The sequence below is a fragment of the Hordeum vulgare genome, chromosome 7H (assembly GCF_904849725.1).
Source record: "Hordeum vulgare subsp. vulgare chromosome 7H, MorexV3_pseudomolecules_assembly, whole genome shotgun sequence".
Lineage (NCBI taxonomy): Eukaryota > Viridiplantae > Streptophyta > Magnoliopsida > Poales > Poaceae > Hordeum > Hordeum vulgare.
The window spans coordinates 121,232,851-121,257,279 of record NC_058524.1 but is presented as its reverse complement, the minus strand read 5'-3'; the positions used below and the strand labels follow the sequence as shown (position 1 = coordinate 121,257,279).

Below are 24,429 nucleotides of genomic sequence, written 5' to 3'. Positions count from 1 at the left end.
AGAGTTATGGGAGGATCGGCCGGCCACCCGGGGCCTACATCCATGTCCTGGTCAATGATATCTCACAAGTGTAGGAGATATATTGTAGATATTTTTGTAAGTAATAGTCTCGAACCCAATAAAAAGCAGAGGAATTGGTTAATGAAAACTAGAAAAAAAAGTTTAGTGTAAAGTTGCAAAAAGTGTTTGATGGTTTGTTTGAGTGAAGGAGTAAATGCAAGAAAGTAAATAATAACAAAAGTGCAACTGTGCATAAAGTAGCCCAATATGAATGTGATCAGAATGAGCCGGTGGTTTTATTTATAGTCAAGTCATTCTTGAGGACACACGAAGTTCCACCAAGTTGTTCATCTAAATTCGTTGAGTAACTTTTCATTACTTTGATAATTTGTTCTACGTTGTACCTATGATAACGTGTAGTTTTCACTTGAACAAACAATGTACTTATGATTATACCCTCTCTCCAAGCATCCACAAACACAAAAGAATAATTAAAATAAAATTTGACCATACTCTTAAACTTTGGCGTCCCAACAACCCCTCGTGCAATAGTTCATAAACTTAGGGTATGGTAATTTATGTTTCCCTTAAAAGTGAAGTGATAAAGTTGATGTTAGTACATCACCACTAGAGAATTGCGACACAACACAATATCAAAACATCAAACTAGATTCAACTTTACAAGATTACAAGCATCAAGGTTTATCATTTTTTGAAAACTATGAATATTTTTTTGATAATTTTAATTTTTGTGGGGAGCTATCAATATTTTTAATTTCCATTTTTTTCAAAAAATTGAACATATTAAATAATTATGAACATTTTTGAATACATTAAGATTTTGTTTGAAAAAGCACATTCATCATTTTTTAAGTGAAACATTGAAAAAAATAAGTTTTTGAATTTTTTGAAAAAAAGATAAGAACCATTGAAAAAAGGGAAAAATTCATGAAGGAAACAATAAAAAAGCAGATTAAAAGGAAAAGCCGGACCTAAACCATCTAGAAGGCCCACAAAACTGTTAAAAACGGACTGGAATATAGACGAAATCACTAATTAGCGAGTACTCCTTTCAAAGATCACTCCAACCCTAGGTCGCGACAAGTGGTGCACTGCATGCGTGTCACTTGTATTAACGTGTGAGTTTTTCCTTTTTCGTAGATTCGTTTTTTCAAAACGTCTTATCTCCTAAACCTTGCGTCCAAATCTCGAACAGTTTTCACCATTGGATTTCTCGCGTCGAGATCTTCAAAACTAAATCCCATGTTGATAGATTTTGATTTTTTTTACGAAAAATACCGGACCAAAAAACCATGTCTCCCGTGATAGAAAAAACAAAAAAAAAATGTTTTTTTTCGCATTTTCTCCTTTCCGAGACTCACGAAGGCAAAACCGTACCTCTCAGAGAAGCAAAATCATGCCTCTCTAAAAAAACGCAATTTTTCCTTTCTGAAAGGCACGTGCGTGCCTGTCACAAAGGCAAAACCGTGCCTCTCGCGGAAGCAAACCGTGCCTCTTGCGGAAAAAAACAGAAAATATGTTTTTCCCTTCTCGAGTGCCTCTCGCGGAAGCAAAACCCTGCCTCTTGCTAAAAAAACGAAAACATGTTTTTTCTCTTTCCAAAAGACACGATCCCGCCTCTCGTAGAAGCAAATTCGTGTCTCTCGTGGAAGTAAAACCGTGCCTCTCGCCAAAAAAACAGAAACGCGTTTTTTTTCGTTTCCGAGAGGCACGACCGTGCCTCTCGGGGACGCAAAAACATGTCTCCAGCGAAAGCAAAACCGTGCCTCTCATGAAAAAAACAAAAACATGTTTTTTCGAAAAAAAATTGAAATTTTTTTCGTCAAAAAATTAAGAATGACCGGTTAAAAACCGAAACACCAAAAAATAATAATAATAAACCAATCTAAAAAACCGAAAACGCGTGCGAGAAAAATAAAAAAACAAAATCCCAAGAAAATGCTCAAAACGTGACACGTGGCGGTGGCTGAAAACGCGCCAAGTGACAACGCGTGGGAGTGCTCTCTGGAAGGCTCCGAAAGAAGCACTTGCTAATTAGTGACTCCCGGTTCCAAAAGCAGGATCTGTAGAGCGTACATATGGCTTAAATGAGTTGGCCCATTTTTATAACGCCTCATACGCTCCTATGCGAACCAAGTACATTTGGACGCAATGAGCATCCAATAGGATCTACGCACAATGAGCCTTTAAGTTCACCTTTAAGTTCACCTTTAAGTTCAATGTAAAGTTACAAAAAATGTTTGATGGTTTATTTGAATGAAAGAGTAATTGCAATAAAGTAAATAATAACAAAAGTGCAACAAGGCATCAAGTAGCCCAATATGAATGTGATCAGAAAGTAAATAATATGAATGCAGTCAAGTCATTCTGAATAATTTTTTGATAATTTTGAATATTTTTTGGGGGAGCTATCAATATTTTTAATTTCCATTTTTTTGAAAATTTGAACATATTAAATAATTATGAACATTTTTTGAATACATTAAGATTTTGTTTGAAAAAGTACATTCTCAATCATTTTTTTAAAGTGAACAAAATTTGAAATTTTGATCATTTGAAAAAAGATAAGAACCACTGAAAAAAGAAAAAGAAAAAAGTCATGAAGGAAACAATAGAAAAGCAGATTAAAAGGAAAAGTTGGACCTAATCCATCTAGAAGGCCCACAAAACTGTTAAAAAACGGACTGAAATATAGAAGGTTCCAAAAGCAGGATCTGTAGAGCGTACATATGGCTTAAATGAGCTGGTCCATTTTTTTTCATAACGCCTCATACGCTCATATGCGAACCAAGTACATTTGGACGCAATGAGCGTCCAACAGGATCTACGCACAATGAGCCCCACACAGTAGAAAGACACGAATCATGACAATTGCATCGAATTGTTTGAGACTTAGAAATATCTTTTCTTTTGATTTGAGGGAGAGTTAGAAATATCTAGTAATATTTGCAGGAAGCTCGGAAAATACTACTATTCCCAGCTGAAAAAATGAGGAAGATAGTGGAATTCCTACCTATCTTACTTACTCCTTCCGTTCCTAAATATAATTTTTTTAAGAGGTTTCATTAAAGGACAACATATAGATGTATATAGACATAATTTAGAATATAGATTCATTCATTTTATTTAGTATATAACCTTTTAGTGAAATCTCTAAAAAGACTTATACTCTCTCCGTTTCAAAATTCTTATCTTAAGTTTGTCTAGAAATAGATGTATCTAAATACTAAGATATGGCTAGATATATTCATACATAGATAATTCTAAGACAAGATTTTTGGAACGGAATGAGTATTTAGGAACGAAGCGATTTTTCGGCGAAATTCCCCGCTATCTGTTCTTGTGTGTGTTGAGACTAAAATTCTCCAGCTATCTGGCAACTGGCATGCCCTTTCCCGCCATTCAAAATGGCAGCCGCCTCCACCAAAAAAGTCCAGCGAACGCGCACCCAACCGGCCAGCCTGGCAAGCCGGCCCAGTCCAGCGCAGCCTTTTTTTTCCCTCTCAACCCGCTCGCGCTCTCCCCATTTCCTCTTCTCCCCGGCCGCCACCACCCCTGTCTCCTCTCCTCTTCCGCCCACCCTCCGCTCCCGTATAAAAACCCTAGCGCAAAACCCCCAAATCCCCCCACCATTCCCACCACCCGCCCGCCCGCCTTCCCCGCGCGATCCCGCTCAAACCAAAATCAGCCCCGGTCAACCAAAAGGCGACCGCGCCGAGCTCCAACCCAGGCGAGGTCGTCGTCGTCGTCGTCGGCGGCGGTTGCGGTCAAAGATCGGTTGCAATGGCGGCGGACGGGGACCAGCGGTGGCTCGTGGATTGCCTGACGGCCACCCTCGACACCGCCCGCGAGGTCCGCGCCTTCGCCGAGGAGTCGCTCCGCCAGGCCTCCCTCCAGCCAGGTTCGCATTCGCCCCACCCCTCGCTCGGTTACTGCCCTTGCCGGATCGAGGCCGCTTCTGCTCCGAGTAGGTGGCCACGCTCTGTTGACCATGTGGGAGTGCGAGAGCGTCGAATTTGATCCCTCCTAGATGCGCCAGCGACTGCTTCGCAGTGTCCTAAAGCTCCCGTGCCCCATGCCACTGCTGTTAAGGAGATGCCTGGCAGATGCAATTGCCTAAATACTACCCATGGAGCTGCTTAACTTCTGTTGCGGCAACTGCTCTTGACCTGTTGCGCTGAGCACCATTGCAGTAGTGGAGTAAATTACACAAAACCAACACTTTTGAGTCAGTCTAGTGGAAAACAACCGCCTTAATTTGTCTCTCTCTCCACAAAACCACCATTCTCGAGACTAACTGTTGCAGGTAGCGCCTGTTCTCGATTGGCTGCGTTTGGCTTGAGCTAAACACCAAAGTAATGGCCCTGAACCACTGTCAGGGTAGATGTGGCATCTCACATGGACAATCCACATATTTAGATGTAGGCTCCAACATATCATTCTCATTTCTTTCCCTTCTCTCTATTCTCTCCAAAATGAGATAAATGCATGGGCGGTCCTCAAAGTTTCCGAGATGTGTCAAGTTGGTCCCAAATCTTTGAAAATGCACGTCTGGGTCCTAAATGTTACGTAAGTGATTCATTCCAGGTCCTTTTCTCGTCTGACCAGCTTTGACCCACGCCACGTGGACAGTGGGGCGTGTGGCGGGAGAATTCCCGCGCCTGGCCGTTGGAAACTTTGCATCTGAACCCTTATAAGCCTCGGTCTTTCTATTCCCCAGTCCCTAGGTTTGCTCTCCCTTAGCTCTGTTATCCCGCCGCCATGTCTCTCGCCGGAAGCTCGTCGGGTGGCAAGACATTGAAGTACAAGGCTTCCTCGTCGGTTGCACCTTTCCCAGTAGCTTCACCTGCGACGGCAGCATATGTTCAGTAATAAGTCACACTTTGGAAGTGGATCAAAGAAAGCTTTGCACCAATATCTTGGGTCAATTGCATCCAAGTACTGCCATGCTTGCTCATCCAGCACCTTCATCTCCTCCATGTACTTCTGCCAATCTGCCTCATGGGTAGCTCTTGCAATTTGCCACAATTTGTTTTTGAAGATGTCACCTTTCCAGTTCTTAGCAAAGTTTTGATGCAGGTGTCTTACACAAAATCTGTGTTGTGCATCAGGCCACAATGCATTTACAGCATTTATCAATCCCTGCAGATAACAGTCCACAAATAAGCATAAATAAGCAAAACAGGGCAATAAAGAGACATAACATGGCCTAAATAAAGACACATAACATGGCCTAAATAAAGAGACAAAACGAGCAATTTTGCCATCGACATAAGATTTGGACGAGCCTAATCTGCAAAAGAATCCACCATAGTTGATTTCTACTGTGAAGAGCTCCTCAAGTGGGCCTAAATATCACGAATCTTGTCAAAATCTACAGCTAATTTGAGCTACTTCGGATGGGCGGCGAGAAAGTGGTTGCGATAGGGTTAGGTTTCTTACTGTAGCGCGGCAGAGGATCGCCGGGTCGCCGCAGCACGAGCCCCTTGCTTGCGGGCGCCATTCATGCGGCCGCCGCGTCGGGGCGACCGCCTTAGCTATCTGCCCGCCGGAGGCGCAACATCACCGCCGCTGGTCGCCTCCCAAATTGCCAGAGAGAGAGAGAGGGGTTGGAGAGGAACGGGACCGTGGACGCTACTGAATGAGATTTGGGGGGGGGGCTTCATGCAAATATCCACGACCAGCCGTTTGGTCTCCTGGCCCCACTGTCCACGTGGCGTGGGTCAAAGCTGGTCAGACGAGAAAAGGACCTGGAATGAATCACTTACGTAACATTTAGGACCCAGACATGCATTTTCAAAGATTTGGGACCAACTTGACACACCTCGGAAACTTTGAGGACCGCCCATGCATTTATCTCCTCCAAAATCAATACCCTTGACCATCGGTTGACGGTGTGCACCCATTGGAGGTAGATTGGTGCGTGATGCGGCTACGGAGGGTGAAGGACAAAAATCCAGGAGTGCAAGTTGCCGGTGTGCCTGTGCCTACTCAGCTCAGAGTTTCCCTCCTAGCTAGTCTGTGAACGGCGCCATTGTCTTCGGCTTGGTTCTGCTGGCCCTGAAGTGGCAGCACCCACGCCTCGAAGGCATGGTTCTGCTAGACTGTCTGTCCTGCCTGAATTCCTCAGTGTGCTTTGCCTAGATGGCGCCATGAATGCTGCCATGTGGTTGTGCAGGATAATGACATGGTGGTCAGACTTTGAGAGCTCCTTGAGGAGCGCTACGAGTGAGGCCCACACTCCGCCCCCGTTGCAGAAGGCCTCGAAGAGGTGGCTGCATGTGGTGTTTGCATTGGCCTTGAGGATGTCCGGAGGGCGTGGATTAATACTTATCGAAAGCAATTGATTGAGGGTAAATTCTCATAGGATTGGAACGTGAAGGCAAAAATAATTGCTCCAAAGTTCATGGGAGAAGAATAATGCGTCAAGCTGGATGTCTGTCGGAGTAGAGCAAGCATTAAATTCTTGTCACCAAGTGTGAAGTTCCAGCAGTGTGACTGGCGGCGGGGACGGAGGCCACGAGCTGCATGGATTGTCGTTATATCGCCCTTGAGGACCTGTATCTTTTGGCGCTCTAAAGTCGCTGTCACATTTCTCTCCTTGTGGCGCTCCAAACTTGACTGGTGGTGATTTCGCGGAGCCAGAAGGGTACATGTGTATACATATGTACACCCATTAATTCTTTTATGAAAGAATAATCATGTACAAACTGGAAAATAGCTACGAAATCTTGGAACTCTATATACCTATTCTGGTAAAACTGGCTCTGCCACTGATGCCGCATGGGGAGAAAGCAGGGGATGGGGGTGGGAGGAGCGAGAGGTAGAGATTGTTGTTCCTATGACCAACTTCTCTCTTGATAAAAGGTTTATTACAAGGCTCCATTTGCCATTGCGGTTGTTTACTACTTCCATTTCTCTTGGAAGCATCTTTGGGCCCTAATCCATGATGTCATTTTCTGTACTCATGCTTTTCAACCACATAACCATATCATCCCAAGTTCCTGAGTCACGCCCTCTTGAGCAGTTCTTGTGGGTTCTTGCGTTATGCTTTTTGTTGCATGTTAGCTCATAACTTCTGACTACCTAACTGATGGAACAAATTATTTGAATTGGTTGTTAGCTATCCACGTGCCAGAACCATGGGTTAGTTTCAAGATCTTATGGGTTTCAGCTCTACCCTACCCCAACTTGTTTGGGACTAAAGGCTTAGTTGTTGTTGTTGTTGGTCATTACCTTGAGAGATGAAGTGTGTTTTCACTCACTAATCCCCTGCCGTCAGCTGAAAACTTTGTGGTTTTGTTATAATGCTTCCTCAGGATATGGAGCTGCCCTCACGAAGGTCACAGTCAACAAGGAGGTCCCGTTTGGGCTACGTCAGATATCCTTGGTCTTTTATTTGCAGTTTCTTTTCATGGGATCTCTGTTGTGTACACTGTATTTTTTGTTAAACTTGGCGTCACTTGTTGGACAATCCTGTTGTTTGTTGGTCCTTTACTTCCTGCTACCTAGCTGCTGTTTTGTTAAAACAGTTCATCAAGCAGCACTGGGAGGAAGACGAAGACAATTTTGTGCCTCCTGTTGTTTCTGCCTCAGAAAAGGTACTTAGGTCATCCCCTGTTCTTTGTTGAATGCCACAAATCAGGACTCAGGTCATAGCATGCTCCTGATGTCATTTCCCATTGCCTTTGGCTTGTTGAAACAAATGGAGCCGGAATTAGATCATAAGGGAATTTCTATCTACTCTTATCTCACAAAAAATCAATAATACGCTTTGAAAATACACATGCGCAAAGGGTTATGGTATCCACACCAGTAGAGTAAAAGGGTCTGCTCAAAACTCATGTTACCTGAATTGGTCACTGATTATTCTATGGCATATGGCAGCACATCTGCTACTGTTGTTAAAACTGTGTTTCTGTTAGAAAGATCACCAGAAAACATGTGCTTACTGTGTTAATGCTTTTTATTTAATTGTTGTTGAGTTCTTAGTATTTGACATTGTTTTCACCCTTATTCCTCACCAGGTTGTTATACGTCAACTCCTTCTTACCTCGCTGGATGATGCTAATGGGAAGATTCGTACTGCCATTGGCATGGCTGTAGCAGCTATTGGGCAGAATGATTGGCCAGAAGACTGGCCTGAGTTGCTTCCTTTTCTCTTGAAGTTAATTGGTGACCAAAGCAATGGGAATGGAGGTACATGAGTATTTTGTTTTCTCCCAGTATTTTCAAATCAGGTACAGGCTTGTTTGGAAGCCTTGAACTTGAACTAGGAGACATCAGCTTTTGACCAGCAATAAGCTCCTCCAACTGGGCTGTTTTTATAGCAGAACAGCTTCTTTCAATAGCTAACTTCTATGAGAAGCTTGCGGAGGCTTCTTAATGTTAGGAATATGCAACTTGTATTCCCATGAGGCCATAGGCCGATATATATACACATACAGGTGTGGAACATATGCAGGAAAGGGGTACATGACTTATAGTATAACTCTAACACCCCCCCCCCCCCCCCCACCTCAAACTCATGGTGGATGAACAACACTGAGTTTGGAGAGATAAAAGCCATGCTGTGTTCTAGTCTGGGTCTTCGTCAGGAAATCCACCAACTGTAACTCGGAAGGCACATACTGAAGAGCAATAACCTGATCCTGCACACCAGCGCGCACATAGAAAGCATCAACACCGATATGCTTGGTGAGCTCATGCTTCACGGGATCACGCGCAATGCTAATAGCACCTGTACTGTCAGATAAGAGCAGAGTCGGTGTAGTGACAGAAACACCAAAATCCTGAAGCAACCACCGTAAGCAAGTCACCTCTGCCGTCAAAAGAGCCATCGCTCGCAACTCAGCCTCTGCACTCGAACGGGAAACTGCAATCTGTTTCTTCGTCTTCCAGGCAATGAGAGAACCATCAAGAAACACACAGTAAACAGAAAGTGAACGGCGATCTAAAGGATCACTAACCCATGTAGCATCCGAATAGGCCTGAACCTGTAAAGAACTGGAGCGAGGAAAGAATAGATGGTGAGAGATCGTGCCCCGAAGATATCGGAGAACACGAAGGAGATGACTGTAGTGAACTAATGTGGGAGCGGAGACGAACTGACTCAGAATATGAACCGGATAAGAGATATCCGGACGAGTGACAGCTAGATACACAAGACTGCCAACAAGATGACGATAACGCGTCGGGTCAGGCAGGGGATCACCATCAGTAGCACGGAGGTGAACATTGAGCTCCATAGGAGTCTCAACAATGCGCTCGTCAGTAAGAACAGCACGAGCAAGAAGATCCTGGATATACTTTTTCTGGGATATAAAAAGCCATCAGAGGTAGAAGAGACTTCAATCCCAAGAAAGTAGTGAAGAGGTCCAAGATCAGACATAAGAAACTGCTCACTAAGACAGGCCTTTACAAAGGCAATATACTCGATGTCATCCCCAGTGATGATCATGTCATCAACATAGAGAAGAAGAAGAGTCTGACCACGAGGAGAAAGGTGAATAAACAATGCTGGATCATGAACACTTGCTGAAAGACCAGCGACAGTCACCACAGAGGCAAAACGCTCAAACCAGGCGCGGGGGGCCATAGAGAGAGCGACGAAGACGACATACCATGCCACGAGGAACAGAATACCCAGCTGGTGGCTGCATGTACACCTCCTCACGCAGCTCACCATTAAGAAAGGCATTCTTAACATCAAGCTGAGATATAGACCAGTGGCGTGCAGAGGCCACGGCAAGAAGTGTACGAACAGTGGTCATATGGGCCACAGGAGCAAAAGTCTTGTCATAATCACGACCATGCTCTTGCTGAAAACCACGAGCCAGAAGACGAGCTTTGTGACGCTCAAGAGAACCATCAGAGCGAGTCTTAACCTTGTAGACCCACTTACAAGTGATGGGACGGACTCCGGGAGGAAGGGAAACAAGATCCCACGTACCGGTGCGTTCAAGAGCAGCAATCTCCTCTGCCATCGCAAACTGCCATTCAGGATGAACAACAGCTTGACGATAAGAAGTCGGCTCAAGAACAGCAGCACCAGCGGTGGGAAATCCAAAGCGATCAACAGGCGGACGAGGACGAAAACGCAAGCCATAAGTAGCCTGAGGCGAGGATGACGACACATCCACAGAGGCATCCACAGGACGTGAACGACGAGTGTAACACTGAGGAAAAGATGGAACAATGGAAGGAGGAATCGCCAAGGTAGAATTGGGGGGTGGTGACGAAGAAGTCACCGGAGATGAAGGTGTAGAATCCGGTGACATGCTAGGCGAGGAGATCGTGGAAGATGGTGACGGCAAATCGACTAGAGGTGGAGAAGTAGAGGGAGCGGAACGAATAGGCAAAGGCTCGATGGGGGTGATAGGTGAGTCAGGAAAAGTGAGAAAAGAGATATCCTCCGCTGAAAAGGCCGAAGAAGATGGGCGTGGGTAGAAGGGACGAGACTCATCAAAAGTCATGTCTCGAGAGATACGCATCCGACGACCGATAGGATCCCAACAACGATAGCCCTTATGCTCATTACTGTAGCCTAAGAAGACACACTCAACAGACTGAGCGGTCAATTTGGTGCGTTCGTGAGGGGCAAGAAGAACATAGCGAACACAACCAAACAGGCGAAGCATCGAATAATCGGGAGAACGATCAAAAAGACGCTCGAAAGGAACACCACCCTGTAGAGCAGCGGAAGGCTGTAGATTGATGAGATAGGTGGAGGTGGAGATGGCCTCAGCCCAAAAATGAGGCGGGAGAGAGGCATCAATCATCAATGCGCGAGCCGTCTCAAGAAGATGACGATGCTTTCGCTCAGCCACGTACAGGTGTGAACATATGCAGGAAACCCCTTATACAACGGGATAAATACAAAGGGGTACATGACTTATATTATAACTCTAACACTTAAGACAAAGAGAGGGCTTTGGATTCCTGGAGAAGCTCTAGAAGCTGCACCCTTTAGGAAGAACTTGAACTTGTTATTGCTTTAAACTGAAGATCAAGTTGTGGCAAATAGGACACACAATTATGTATCTAAAGAAGTTCAAAATATCTCCCTTCTGCACATACTCATGTGAAGTCCAAACCTTATTGGAACATGAACTACAATCTATGTTGCATGTGTACAGACATGGGTAGTTGACATGACAAGATGCATTCATGGTGATGCTGGGAGATCATTTTATCAAAAAAGAAAATCTAACAAGTCGGCATTTAGTAATGCTATATCTTAACAATTGTATGATATATCTTTTGCCTAAAACAGTATGCTTCTTTTAAAATTGATTATGTAAATTTTCAATAAAATGCTAAATTTAATCTTCTAACACTACTGGTACATCATTATTCAAGTTTGTTTAAACATAACTGTGCACTTTTCTGCATCAATTAGGACCTGAAATATGTCACATAACAATAACTTGCTTTTGTGCTTTGAATCTGTTATAGTGTTCATTCTGAGAACTATGATGCCTTAGTCAAACCAAAAAGGCACTTACAACATCACCTGTAAGTTCTCCTGTTTAAGGCTTCACTGTGTCAATAGTTGTTTGATTATCCCTGTTGTGTTGGGGTTATACCAGACTGCCAGTGACTGACATTGGTTCATTGATTTGAGTCAGTGCTAGAGACTGGCGGAGCTACAACAAGATTTAAGAGAGGGCTAAATGAGCCTTGAATAGAGTTGAGGGTGCTAATGCAGGGTTTGATGTCAAATTTGGCCCAAATTATGCTTAGTGTTAGGCATTAATATATTAAAATAGATTTGTACCTTGGCCCTAACTAAGCTCCACCATTGGTGTTAGGCAGCCCCATTCTGCGTTTCTTCTCAGGATGCTCATGTAGCCCAAAAATTTGAATAGGAAACTATGAAAACTATGGTTGTTTCCATTTTAGAATTTCATGTTTGGCGTTATCCTGAAAGCTTTGGTGTACTTTCCATGGCAGTTCGTGGAGCATTAAGATGCCTAGCCCTTCTATCAGATGATTTGGATGATACTTCTATTCCAAAACTAGTGCCAGAGCTATTTCCATCACTGTACAGAATAATATCATCTCCACACGTAAGTTTGTTACTGTTTGCTCCTTTTTGTTTTGTTTTGTTTTAGCGACTATTTATGGAGACAATGCAGTATGTTCTCACCCATTTTGAAAAACAGCTGTATGAAAATTCTCTTCGTGCAAAGGCTCTTGGAATAGTCCATTCGTGTATTTCCATGCTTGGATCAATGAGTGGTGTTTACAAGGTAGTTGTATAGCTTATGCTGTAGTATTTCTGTCGTTTCTTCACATTATGGAATATGAACCGAGTTGATTTGCTGGCGCAGAGAGAGACAGTCAATTTGATGACTTCAATGCTTGATCCTCTTGTGGAGCAATTCTCTATAATTTTAAATTCACCGGTGCTGTCACCAAATCCTGATGACTGGAGCATGCAGATGGAGGTATGCCTCATGCAATCTGTCTTGTAAGATTGAAGGCTTGCATTATTGGTCGTTGTGAAATCCTATGTGTGTCTGATGATCAGGTGCTGAAGTGTTTACTCCAGCTTATCCAGAACTTCCCTAGACTACCTGAAGCTAAAATTTCTGGCAAGTATAATACAGTACATTATTAGCTTTGCTCTTGCTCTTTTGCCTTTCTGATTAATGGGCCAATTTTGTACAGCTGTTCTTGCGCCTCTGTGGCAGAACTTTGTTTCATCCTTCAAGGTCTATCACCTGTCAATCATTCAAGCTTCAGAGGATGCTGATAATGTGGGCTATGATTCTGATGGCAGTGAAAGAAGTCTTGAATCCTTTGAGATTCAGGTAATTCCGTAATTTCAAGCGTGATCTATTTTTATTCCATTGGTAATTTCGTTCTAGTTACTTTTCTCTTTTATTGTACTGTAGTCCATTCGGTGCCTTTGCTTGCGTGTGTTTACCATTTTCTCATGTTTTCCAGTTATTTGAGCTATGGACAACAATTGTGGGAAATTCTATGTTAGCAAAGGTATCCCTTTTTTAATAACATACATGCCGTACATCTTTTTCCTTGTAACAATTGTCTCTGCTGTCACAATAGGTTATTGCAGGAAACGTTAAAGAGCTAGCATACTACACTATATCCTTTCAACAGATAACTGAGGAACAGGTAAATACATGACTACTATACATCTGATCTTGCATTAGCAAAAATTGTTGGCATGCTAGGTTTTTGCTTGGAAGTTCAAACATATCTATTTATTTTATTATTCTAGGTGCAAAACTGGTCACGTGATGCTAACCAGTATGTTGCTGATGAGGATGATGTAACTTATAGCTGTCGTGTGTCTGGTATGAGCTGAAATTTTGCTTCTGTCTGTCAATTTTATTCAATCTACATTAACAGTGGAATGTTTTAGTACCCTTGTTTAGTACTCCATCTGTGAAGAAATATAAGAGCGTTTAGATCACTACTTTAGTGATCTAAATGCTTTTTTATTTCTTTATGGAGGGAGTAATAAGCTAAAATTACATTACTGTAGGCTTGCTTATATTAAACAATCAACATTGAAATTTTGACTTGAATTGTCTTTGCTTGCTTCCATCTTTTTGCTTGGGGATAGACAACCATGTTCATTACAAGAGGCACACAGATTTAAGACCTCTCAAGTAGGAATTTTTCAAACACAAGACATTTTCCTCACATGCTCATGGTTTCAGGATCTCTTTTGCTGGAAGAGATAGTCACTGCCTATGAGGATTACGGAATTGATGCAATTTTGGAAGCTTCACAAGTTTGTTTTCGTGAATCACGTGAATTAAAACAAGCGGGTTCTGCCGACTGGTGGAGAGTGAGTTGTTAGCTTTTGAAAAAGTTTTAAAGGAAATCACCGCTTAAGATCTTAGCACTTATCAACTATCAATAATGTTAATGTTCCTCACTATTTTGGTGATGTACAATGATAATAGACTAAGTCAATTTGGTGAATCTTGTTTAACAAAAGTTCTAAGTTGCTCCCTTTAAGTTGTCTTGTTGTTGATGCTATCTAATACATCGTTTTTTTGTGTGCCAGCTTCATGAAGCATCACTTTTTGCTCTAGGTTCACTATCAGAACATCTGTGTGAAGCACAGGTTGGTTTAATTTTGTTGTTGTGCCGATTAGTTTCATTAACTCACTGCTCTTCTGTTGGCAAGATCCCTCCACTTTTCATATAGGTTTCCAATGCCACTTTACTACCTTGATCTTATAATTGAACACTTTTGGGGATGATGTGGCATGTTTAGCCTGCCACCTTGGATAGCCTGTGATAATATGACGTGGTATCTCTCAAAAACTACAAATGAAAGGAAATGGCCCTGTGAATTGGAGAGAAATAAATAAATAAATCTGCTTAAAGTTGACATCAAGTCATTACCCACGTTGGATGCACTTTTCACTTGTATTTCCCCCGTCATCTTTCTGTTTCTGTTTCTGCCTGAGTCGAACCAGACCTGAGCTTGTTAGTCCCGATGCTCCATAGTTAATCGCCACGAGAAGCTTACATGTGCTATCCAACCTACTAACTGGGTGAGTTAGTTGTAGCTTGCCTGTTAGTGTTGGACTGGAGGTTGACCATATTGATGCAAACACCAATGCAACTGATAATAGGCAGCTGCTTGCCTGTTGCCATGAACACATCCTGCACTGCGATGTGCGGCATCATGTGCTTGCACATGCAGCCACATTTGCAGCACAGTCCACGCCAGCTTTGCCACCAGCACCATTGTCCACTTAAACCTTCATGACCCCAGACTTTGCTGCAGAGGGCGCTGGCGCTATGGCAAGGCTGTGTGAAGGAACCCCTGGTGCTGTGGGGAAGTTGATGAAGTGGCATCATCAAGTCTAAGGTCTTGTTTAGTGAGATTAGAGAAGAGTCCTTTGGCCAAGCTGGATAATGGGCCTGGCTACAGCAGGATCCAGAATGTGGGTTTGAGAAGAGTACTTTGAAGCAAAGAAGGATTAGCGTGTGGAAGTCAATGTTTGTCAAGCATGCCATTGCCCAAGTCCATGGTCTTGTCTGGTGTGTTTAGAGAGTGTAGTCGAATACTATCTAACCCACCCAAGTCCATGGTCCTTTTGCATATTCAGATAGATAAATCCCACTTATTGAGGTGTTTGTCTGTGCGCGTCAGCTTGACAGACATGCTCGTGAGTTGTTCCTTTGAACTGGTTAGGCAGTGGGGCCCAGATGCATTTTTTCCCTTTTCAGTTATTGGACGAGTATGGCGACCTTCTCGCGGAAGGTAGCTGTAGAGGAGTTTGGGGTGACCAAGGGAAGTAGAAGGGAAGCTAAGGACACCTGGTGGTGGAACGATGAGGTCCAGAAGGTTATTAGGGAGAAGGACTGTTTCAGATGCCTATATCTGGACAGGAGTGCAGCTAACATGGAGAAGTATAAGGTGGCGAAGAAGGCTGCAAAGCAGGCGGTGAGTGAAGCGAGAGGTCGGGCGTATGAGTACCTCTACCAACGTTTAAACACTAAGGAAGGCGAAAGGGACATCTATAAGATGGCCAAGATTAGGGAGAGGAAGACGAGGGATGTCGGCGAAGTCAAATGCATCAAGGACGGAGATGATCAGCTTCTTGTGAAGGATGAGGCGATCAAGCGTAGATGGCGGGAGTACTTTGACAACCTTTACAATGGAGAGGTTGACAACTCTACCATTGAGCTAGACGACTCCTTTGATGATACCAGCATGTGCTTTGTGCGACGTATCCAGGAGTGTGAGGTTAAGGAGGCGCTAAAAAGGATGAAAGTAGGCAAGGCGATGGGTCCTGATGGTATCCCCATCGAGGTGTGGAGAGGCCTTGGAGACATAGCGATAGTATGGCTAACTAAGCTTTTCAACCTCATTTTTCGGTCAAACAAGATGCCCGAAGAATGGAGGCGGAGTATTTTAGTACCAATCTTTAAGAACAAGGGGGATGTTCAAAGTTGTACTAATTACCGCGGAATCAAGCTGATGAGTCATACTATGAAGCTATGGGAGAGAGTCATTGAACACCGCTTAAAAAGGTTGACAAGCATGACCAAAAACCAATTTGGTTTCATGCGTGGGAGGTCTACCATGGAAGCCATCTTCTTGGTACGACAACTGATGGAGAGATACAGGGAGCAAAAGAAGGACCTTCATATGGTGTTCATTGATTTGGAGAAGGCCTATGATAAGATACCTCGGAATGTCATGTGGTGGGCCTTGGAGAAACACAAAGTCCCAATAAAGTACATTACCCTCATCAAGGATATGTATGATAATGTTGTGACAAGTGTTCGAACAAGTGATGGCGACACCGATGACATTCCGATTAGAATAGGGTACACCAAGGGTTAGCTTTGAGCCCTTATCTTTTTGATTTGGTGATGGATGAGGTCACAAGGGATATACAAGGAGATATCCCATGGTGTATGCTCTTTGCGGATGATGTGGTGCTAGTCGATGATAGCCGAACGGGGGTTAATAGAAAGTTAGAGTTATGGAGGCGGACTCTAGAATCGAAAGGTTTTAGGCTTAGTAGAACTAAAACTGAATACATGAGGTGCAGTTTTAGTGCTACTAGGCACGAGGATGGAGAGGTTAGCCTTGGTGGGCAGGTGGTACCGGAGAGAGACATGTTTCGATATTTGGGGTCCATGTTGCAGAAGGATGGCGATATCGATGAAGACGTGGGCCACCGAATCAAGGCTGGGTGGATGAAGTGGCGCCAAGCTTCTGGCGTACTCTGTGACAAGAGAGTGCCACAAAAGCTAAAAGGCAGGTTTTATAGGACAGCTATCCGACCTGCGATGTTGTATGGCGCGGAGTGTTGGCCAACCAAGAGACGACATATCCAACAGTTAGGTGTAGCAGAGATGCGCATGTTGAGATGGATATGTGGTCACACAAGGAAGGATCGGGTACGGAATGACGATATACGAGAGAGACTTCGGGTAGCACCGATTGAAGAGAAGCTGGTCCAACATCGTCTCAGATGGTTTGGACATATTCAACGGAGGCCACCGGAAGCGCCGGTGCATAGCGGACGGATAAAGCGTGCCGAGAATGTTAAGAGGGGTCGTGGTAGACCAAACTTGACATGAGAGGAGTCCGTTAAGAGAGACCTGAAGGTTTGGAATATCGACAAAGACTTAGCCATGGACAGGGGTGCGTGGAAGTTAGCTATCCACGTTCCAGAGCCATGACTTGGCTTCGAGATCTGATGGGTTTCAACTCTAGCCTACCCCAACTTGTTTGGGACTGAAAGGCTTGGTTGTTGTTGTTGTTGTTGTTGTTGTTCAGCTATTGAAATTAATAATACAATTTGGGAGTCTTTTATTCATTAAGTGCTTTCTGCTTGTTTAGGATTCTGGTTACAATGTGCGAGATTTACTTGAACATATGGTAACTGACATTGTGGGAACAGGTATCTTTCCATACTTTGGTTTGGAAAATTGTGTATCTTCCTGTGCTACTTACTAATCTTTTGATTTTTAGTGGTGCACCAGTACCCATTTCTTCATGCACGTGCATTCTCTGTTGTGGCCAAGTTCTCTTCATTGGTGAACTTCCTTAGCTCTTTTTCCCTATATTTATTGCTATATGTTCAGCAAGCTGATTTGGGAAAACATGTCAGATAAGCAAGGGGATCTGTGAACAATATCTATGCAATGCTGCTCATGCAATTGCCTCAGATGTGTAAGGCCATGAATTTATATGTTGTCCAATTCCTTAACACAATGGAGAACTGAATTGGTGTGATATTTGTTTGGCAGGCCACCACCAGTTAAAGTAGGAGCATGTAGGGCACTGGCCGAACTTTTACCAGAATCTAATCAAAGTTCGATGCCAAACATTATGGGCATACTCTCATCTCTTGTTGATCTTCTGAGGCAGGTAATGTTGTATATAGAATTGTAAATCTTACCTGCTTCGACTATTTGAAGGAAATAAGTACATGGAAATTTTATGGCAGGCATCTGATGAAACACTGCATCTTGTTCTAGAAACCCTCCAATCAGCCATTAAATCTGGTCTGTCAGCTACTCAGCACACTTCTCAATGCATCTTATAGCAAAATATGTGTACGGTATATTGGTAATTAAAGTTCTGTTTGCCCCCACTTGGTATGTAGGTGGTGAACAATCAACATCAATTGAGCCAGTCATCTCTCCTATCATACTAGATGTATGGGCCCAGCACATTGCTGACCCATTCATCAGTATCGATGCTGTAGAAGTTCTAGAGGCAAGTTCTTGTCAGAATTTGCGGTTCTATCCACGACTTCTCTTATTTAATTTCCCATTGTTGTGTTCATCCAAAGGTGATTGTGGTTCATGTTTAACTGATACATGAATCTAACTTCATATTTTGAACACTTTATCAATGATGTACACCAAGAAACTTTTGAAATTTTATTGTTCCAGTTTACAAATTGAGATTGGCCTGACAGATGTTAGGTTCCTGGAAATCAAACCTATTATTCTCCTAAGTATCAATTAATTTTGACTACCAATGAGCATCCAGGAGTATGGCTAACTAAGCTTTTCAACCTCATTTTTCGGTCAAACAAGATGCCCGAAGAATGGAGGCGGAGTATTTTAGTACCAGTCTTTAAGAGCAAGGGGGATGTTCAAAGTTGTACTAATTACCGCGGAATCAAGCTGATGAGCCATGCTATGAAGCTATGGGAGAGAGTCATTGAACACCGCTTAAGAAGGTTAACAAGCGTGACCAAAAACCAATTTGGTTTCATGCCTGGGAGGTCTACCATGGAAGCCATCTTCTTGGTACGACAGCTGATGGAGAGATACAGGGAGCAAAAGAAGGACCTTCATATGGTGTTCATTGATTTGGAGAAGGCCTATGATAAGATACCTCGGAATGTCATGTGGTGGGTCTTGGAGAAACACAAAGTCCCAATAAAGTACATTACCCTCATCAAGGATATGTATGATAATGTTGTGACAAGTGTTCGAACAAGTGATGGCGACACTGATGACTTTCCGATTAGAATAGGGCTACACCAAGGGTCAGCTTTGAGCCCTTATCTTTTTGATTTGGTGATGGATGAGGTCACAAGGGATATACAAGGAGATATCCCATGGTGTATGCTCTTTGCGGATGATGTGGTGCTAGTCGATGATAGCCGAACGGGGGTTAATAGAAAGTTAGAGTTACGGAGGCGGACTCTAGAATCGAAAGGTTTTAGGCTTAGTAGAACTAAAACTGAATACATGAGGTGCAGTTTTAGTGCTACTAGGCACGAGGATGGAGAGGTTAGCCTTGGTGGGCGGGTGGTACCGGAGAGAGACACGTTTCGATATTTGGGGTCCATGTTGCAGAAGGATGGCGATATCGATGAAGACGTGGGCCACCGAATCAAGGCTGGGTGGATGAAGTGGCGCCAAGCTTCTGGCGTACTCTGTGACAAGAGAGTGCCACAAAAGCTAAAAGGCAGGTTTTATAGGACAGCTATCCGACCTGCGATGTTGTATGGCGCGGAGTGTTGGCCAACCAAGAGACGACATATCCAACAGTTAGGTGTAGCAGAGATGCGCATGTTGAGATGGATATGTGGCCACACAAGGAAGGATCGGGTACGGAATGACGATATACGAGAGAGACTTCGGGTAGCACCGATTGAAGAGAAGCTGGTCCAGCATCGTCTTAGATGGTTTGGACATATTCAACGGAGGCCATCGGAAGCGCCGGTGCATAGCGGACGGATAAAGCGTGCTGAGAATGTTAAGAGGGGTCGTGGTAGACCAAACTTACATGGGAGGAGTCCGTTAAGAGAGACCTGAAGGTTTGGAATATCGACAAAGACTTAGCCATGGACAGGGGTGCGTGGAAGTTAGCTATCCACGTTCTAGAGCCATGACTTGGTTTCGAGATCTTTTGGGTTTCAACTCTAGCCTACCCCAACTTGTTTGGGATTGAAAGGCTTGGTTGTTGTTGTTGTTGTTGTTGAATGAGCATGCAGGAGTTCTGCATGATTTTTCTTTACCGTGTCTGCTTTTGTGTATTATTCAGGCCATTTACGAGGACTTACCTGTGTATCTCTTATCATTTGATGTCAGCAATTTTGTACACAATTTGTTTGGTTCTTGCAACCCATAAAATTGCAGCCTGCCTAACAGGATCCCTTAGTTTTTAGGCCATCAAGAATGCTCCTGGATGCTTAGAACCGCTTGTATCTCGGATTCTTCCAACAATAGGGACAATTTTATCAAAAGTAAGATGCTAAAGCCAGTCTTACATCATCGTCATGATTTTTCTGCATTTTCCTGCAAAATGCAAATCTTATTGCTGGTTCATTTGCTAGTCCAAGATCCAGCCGGATGGACTAGTTGCAGGTTCCCTGGACCTCCTGACGATGATACTCAAAGTATGTCTTCATAGTCCACATTTCCTTAGTTCAATGTAGTTAAAGGAAAATATTATTGTAAAAATGCTGTATAAACTTATTAAAGCCAACCTTAATGCTGTTGTGTAAATTGCAGAATGCTCCAGCTGCTGTGGTTAAGGCAGTGTTTGACACATGCTTTATATCTACCATTCAGATTGTTCTTGAAAGCGATGACCATGGAGAGATGCAGGTAAATGATTCGACCAACCTTATAGCTAACCTTATTTTATGAGTGACTAGAAGTGATGACTACATGTGACATTGCAACATCATATAGCCAGCAGTTGGCTATATTATTAACCATGCTCTCAGGTATATTTGACCTATTTTGTATGGGTTTATTATTGATATGCTACTTTATTGCCAATTCAGAACGCGACAGAATGTTTGGCAGCATTTATATCAGGTGGTCGGCAGGAGTTGCTTGTTTGGGGTGGTGAACAAGGAAGTACATTGAAGATGCTACTTAGTGCAGCTTCAAGGTAACTGAAGATTACGTATATTTAACTTACTGCTATTCCTGTTATTTTGTACCATTACAGGATGTGGGAAAATCAGTTACATAGTTCTTAATTTATTGCACATACTTCACCACCAATTAAAAGGAATTTGATAAAAGTGAACCACTAACCATTAGCCACTTAGCCTTGCTGAAGTGTGATGTTATAGTAAACTGCTTCTTGCATATTCTCGATGCAGCGTTTGTTTGATATTTAGCTGCATGCTTACGCCATGGTTCTTCATTGTCTTAACAGGCTTTTAGATCCAGAACTGGAAAGTTCAGTGTCACTTTTCGTTGGGAGTTACATTTTACAACTTATTTTACATCTACCTTCACACCTATCTCCCCACATTCCGGAGCTCATTGCTGCCATTGTGCGTCGTATGCAAACGAGCGACATTGAAGGATTGAAGAGCTCTCTTGTTGTTATAATAGCCAGACTAGTGAGTTGCATCCCTCTCTCTCTAGATTACTGAAGTCATTTGGATCTCTACCTAAGATATCTTTGACTCTCTGCATTCAACCTTGAAGAGAAACCAGTATAAGCAAAAGTTTAACATATGCATCTGGTGTCTTACTCGGTTAATTTAATGTTTATTTGGTTACTGCTCTTGTTTCTTTTCTGCCACAATCAGTCTCCATTTAGGCTTGGAGTGCATTTAGCAATATATTTGTTTTTTGAGCCTTTTATGCGGAAACAATTCGAGTTATTTGTTTGGGTCCTTAGTTTTTTTTTGTTCCACCTTAAAATTTGCCATTCCTACTGAACTTAGCTAACTCACCTTTTGATCATGTTCTATGGATGCCATTGCACCTCCGGGAGAGCAACATGCCATTTATGTTTCACATAGGAGTAGTTCTTAGTGTTCTGTTATTATTTATTCTGTACCATTATGGCCATTATGGATAACACTTCCCGCAAAAGAAATTTAACCCTATCATCACATCTTTTCTTATAGTGCCTCGAGTGTTCCATACAGGATTATTTAAAATTTTACCACCTATTGCAGGTACATCTAAGTGCACCAAACGTTGATCAGTTTATCAACCTTCTACTTGCAATTCCTGCCCAGGGCTACGGAAATTCACTGGTTTATATTATGTCTGAATGGTCACAGCTACAAGGTGACTACATGTGCAACATAATAACATAGGGGGATAACGTGTCTTCTTTCTTTCCCCCCCTTAAAGAGGTTTTCTGGTAAATATAAATATAGGTGAAATTCAGGGAGCCTACCAGATAAAGGTAACAACTACTGCATTAGCTCTGCTCATATCTACGCGTCATCCTGAGCTATCTAGGATTGAAGTTAACGGACATCTTGTTAAGGTACCACCATTGCAAGTTTATTTGGGTGCTCAATAGTTGTCTAATAGAGTTTCATGAGTCTTACCTAGAAAAGTTCAGACTAGTGCAGGTATAACCACACGGTCAAAAGCTCGGGTAACTCCAGATAACTGGACCAAGATTCCACTCCCATCTAAGGTAACTTAATGATTTCACAACCATAGCTTCTCTCCCAGCAGTTTTATGTTGAAGGAACATTTCATGCAAATTTTCAAATCTATAAAGAAATCTCTCATTACCAAGATCAGTATTTTTCGTATCTAATGTTTAAATATTGGGCCAGATTGCTTATGTTTCCATTATATCTTTTAGCATTTACTCATAGCAACCCCATATATGGATTATGCAGATCTTTGCACTGTTAGCAGATACTTTAGCTGAAATTCAAGAACAAGTCGGTGATGATGCTGACAATATTGATGAAGAGGTTTCTTGCATCTTCCTCATCATTTAAAACTGTAAACTAGAATGGTCCACTTAGCGTGTTTTTCTATACAGGATAGTGACTGGGAAGAGGTTCAGAATGGTGATGCGACTCCACATGATATAATGTATTCAGCATCAGTTCCTTCGAATGCTAATCCGTCTGTTGAGCATCTAAATGCAATGGCAAAAGTTTTCGATGAGGTACATTAGTAAGAAGTTTTTTTTGAGACATTGTGAGTGGAAAGTTAATTGTGTTGCTACCATGCAATTTTGTCATATTCATTTCTGTTGTACTATAGGATGAAGACGGCAGTTATGATGATGATCTGGCAAAAACCGACTCTCTTAATGAGGTTTGTTTTCAGCCTTTGGCTGGGAAGTTCTACCATTAAAATTAGTACTCCCTCTGATTCATATTACTTGTCGCTGATTTAGTACATGTACTAAATCAGCGACAAGTAATATGGATCGGAGGGAGTATGATATTAACTCGACCATATAATATTCTTTTGTTTTGCAGGTGAAGTTGTCAGACTTCCTAACGAATACCTTCGTCAACCTATGGGGCAGCGATCGGACACTTTTTGAGTATCTTTGCCAGGTAAGGTGGCCTTGGCTGTTTTACTTTTCCGTTGGCTGCATCTCATGTCCAGAGTATACAGTATTGCTCAGTTGAGTTATTATTTGCAGGGCTTAACAAATCCACAAAGGGTTGCCATACAGAAGGTTTTGCAGAAGTGAACCGTTCACATGAGATTATTTATTGGGCTTCAGATTTCTCCTAATGATGTGTTAGGCTTATTGTTTTTTTTTTTTTTTTTGGGGGGGGGGGTACTTTTTCTGGTAGCTTCGGTGTTTAGTCCACATTTGAACTAAATACCAAAACTCTCCAGAGGAATACTGCCCCATATCTGAACAGGCTCTTGGCATGTATGTACATTATTTGGTGTCGGTGGTGCGAGGTTTTGTTAGCGTGCAAAATATGGCTATTCGTTTATGCCTTTGTTGTATTGGATGGTGTGTTTTCTTTAATTTATACCCATGTTCGCTTCTTGAAAGAATGATGGGAAGATTTATTTGGTCGTGTCCCACCTGTTAACGCCAATGAAGTTGAGTTGATCTCCCATTTGGCTAATTAATGGTGTTGCTTGAGCTGCTCTCAATTGCTCGTGATGATCATGTATGACCTGTGTTTTTTGATACTACTGTACGTATGACCCTCGTTAGTGTTGAGGAAAACATGAACGTGGCAGTGGTTAAAGACTGGTAAAACATCAGGACCGGGGGTAATATGTATGGTGTTGTTGGGTCTGTGAAGGCACGCTTTGTTGCAACAATTCAGTTTTCAATTTGTGTTCCAAATGTCTCCATCTCTTCATGTTTTTGTTATTTTCATGGTGTGTTGTTAACCAATTTTTATGCTGTTGTTTCAACAAATGTAGATTTATTGCATACCCAAGATTTTTTTGTTGTGCATGCGTGGTTGAAATGATGCAACAATAGAAACAATGTTGGATAAACAATATTTTTGCAGGGATTTTCTATTCTATGTATGAGACACCTGAAGAATGTAAAAATATCACCCGACTAACAACTATGATGGCCCCAAGGGCAAAGTGAAAGTGTGATAAATGCCGCTTAAACTCTGCCATGCTTGTTCTGCACCCCATAGCTCAGAGCATAGTTAAATTTTGCTGCAAGGCCATTAATAGCTCTTTCAAATAAAATGA

The 24,429-nt window shown here is 42.6% G+C and overlaps 1 protein-coding gene across 1 annotated transcript; it reads left to right on the top strand.

The window, feature by feature from the left end:
• The first annotated feature begins 3,651 nt into the window (after positions 1–3,651).
• On the top strand, positions 3,652–23,851 carry LOC123412567 (importin-9). Its single transcript, XM_045105517.1, has 33 exons — positions 3,652–3,922; positions 7,341–7,402; positions 7,530–7,622; positions 8,049–8,220; positions 11,977–12,092; positions 12,189–12,275; positions 12,357–12,473; positions 12,557–12,620; positions 12,697–12,839; positions 12,976–13,023; positions 13,096–13,164; positions 13,271–13,346; positions 13,716–13,846; positions 14,069–14,128; positions 17,378–17,438; positions 17,510–17,574; positions 17,649–17,710; positions 17,788–17,908; positions 17,988–18,045; positions 18,147–18,259; positions 20,172–20,249; positions 20,340–20,402; positions 20,518–20,613; positions 20,796–20,905; positions 21,179–21,368; positions 21,936–22,050; positions 22,143–22,255; positions 22,334–22,411; positions 22,623–22,700; positions 22,772–22,900; positions 22,999–23,052; positions 23,220–23,300; positions 23,390–23,851. Exons 1-33 carry the CDS (start codon positions 3,805–3,807, stop codon positions 23,438–23,440), a joined length of 3,072 nt encoding a protein of 1,023 aa, XP_044961452.1. The 5' UTR covers positions 3,652–3,804; the 3' UTR covers positions 23,441–23,851.
• Positions 23,852–24,429: the final 578 nt, after the last annotated feature.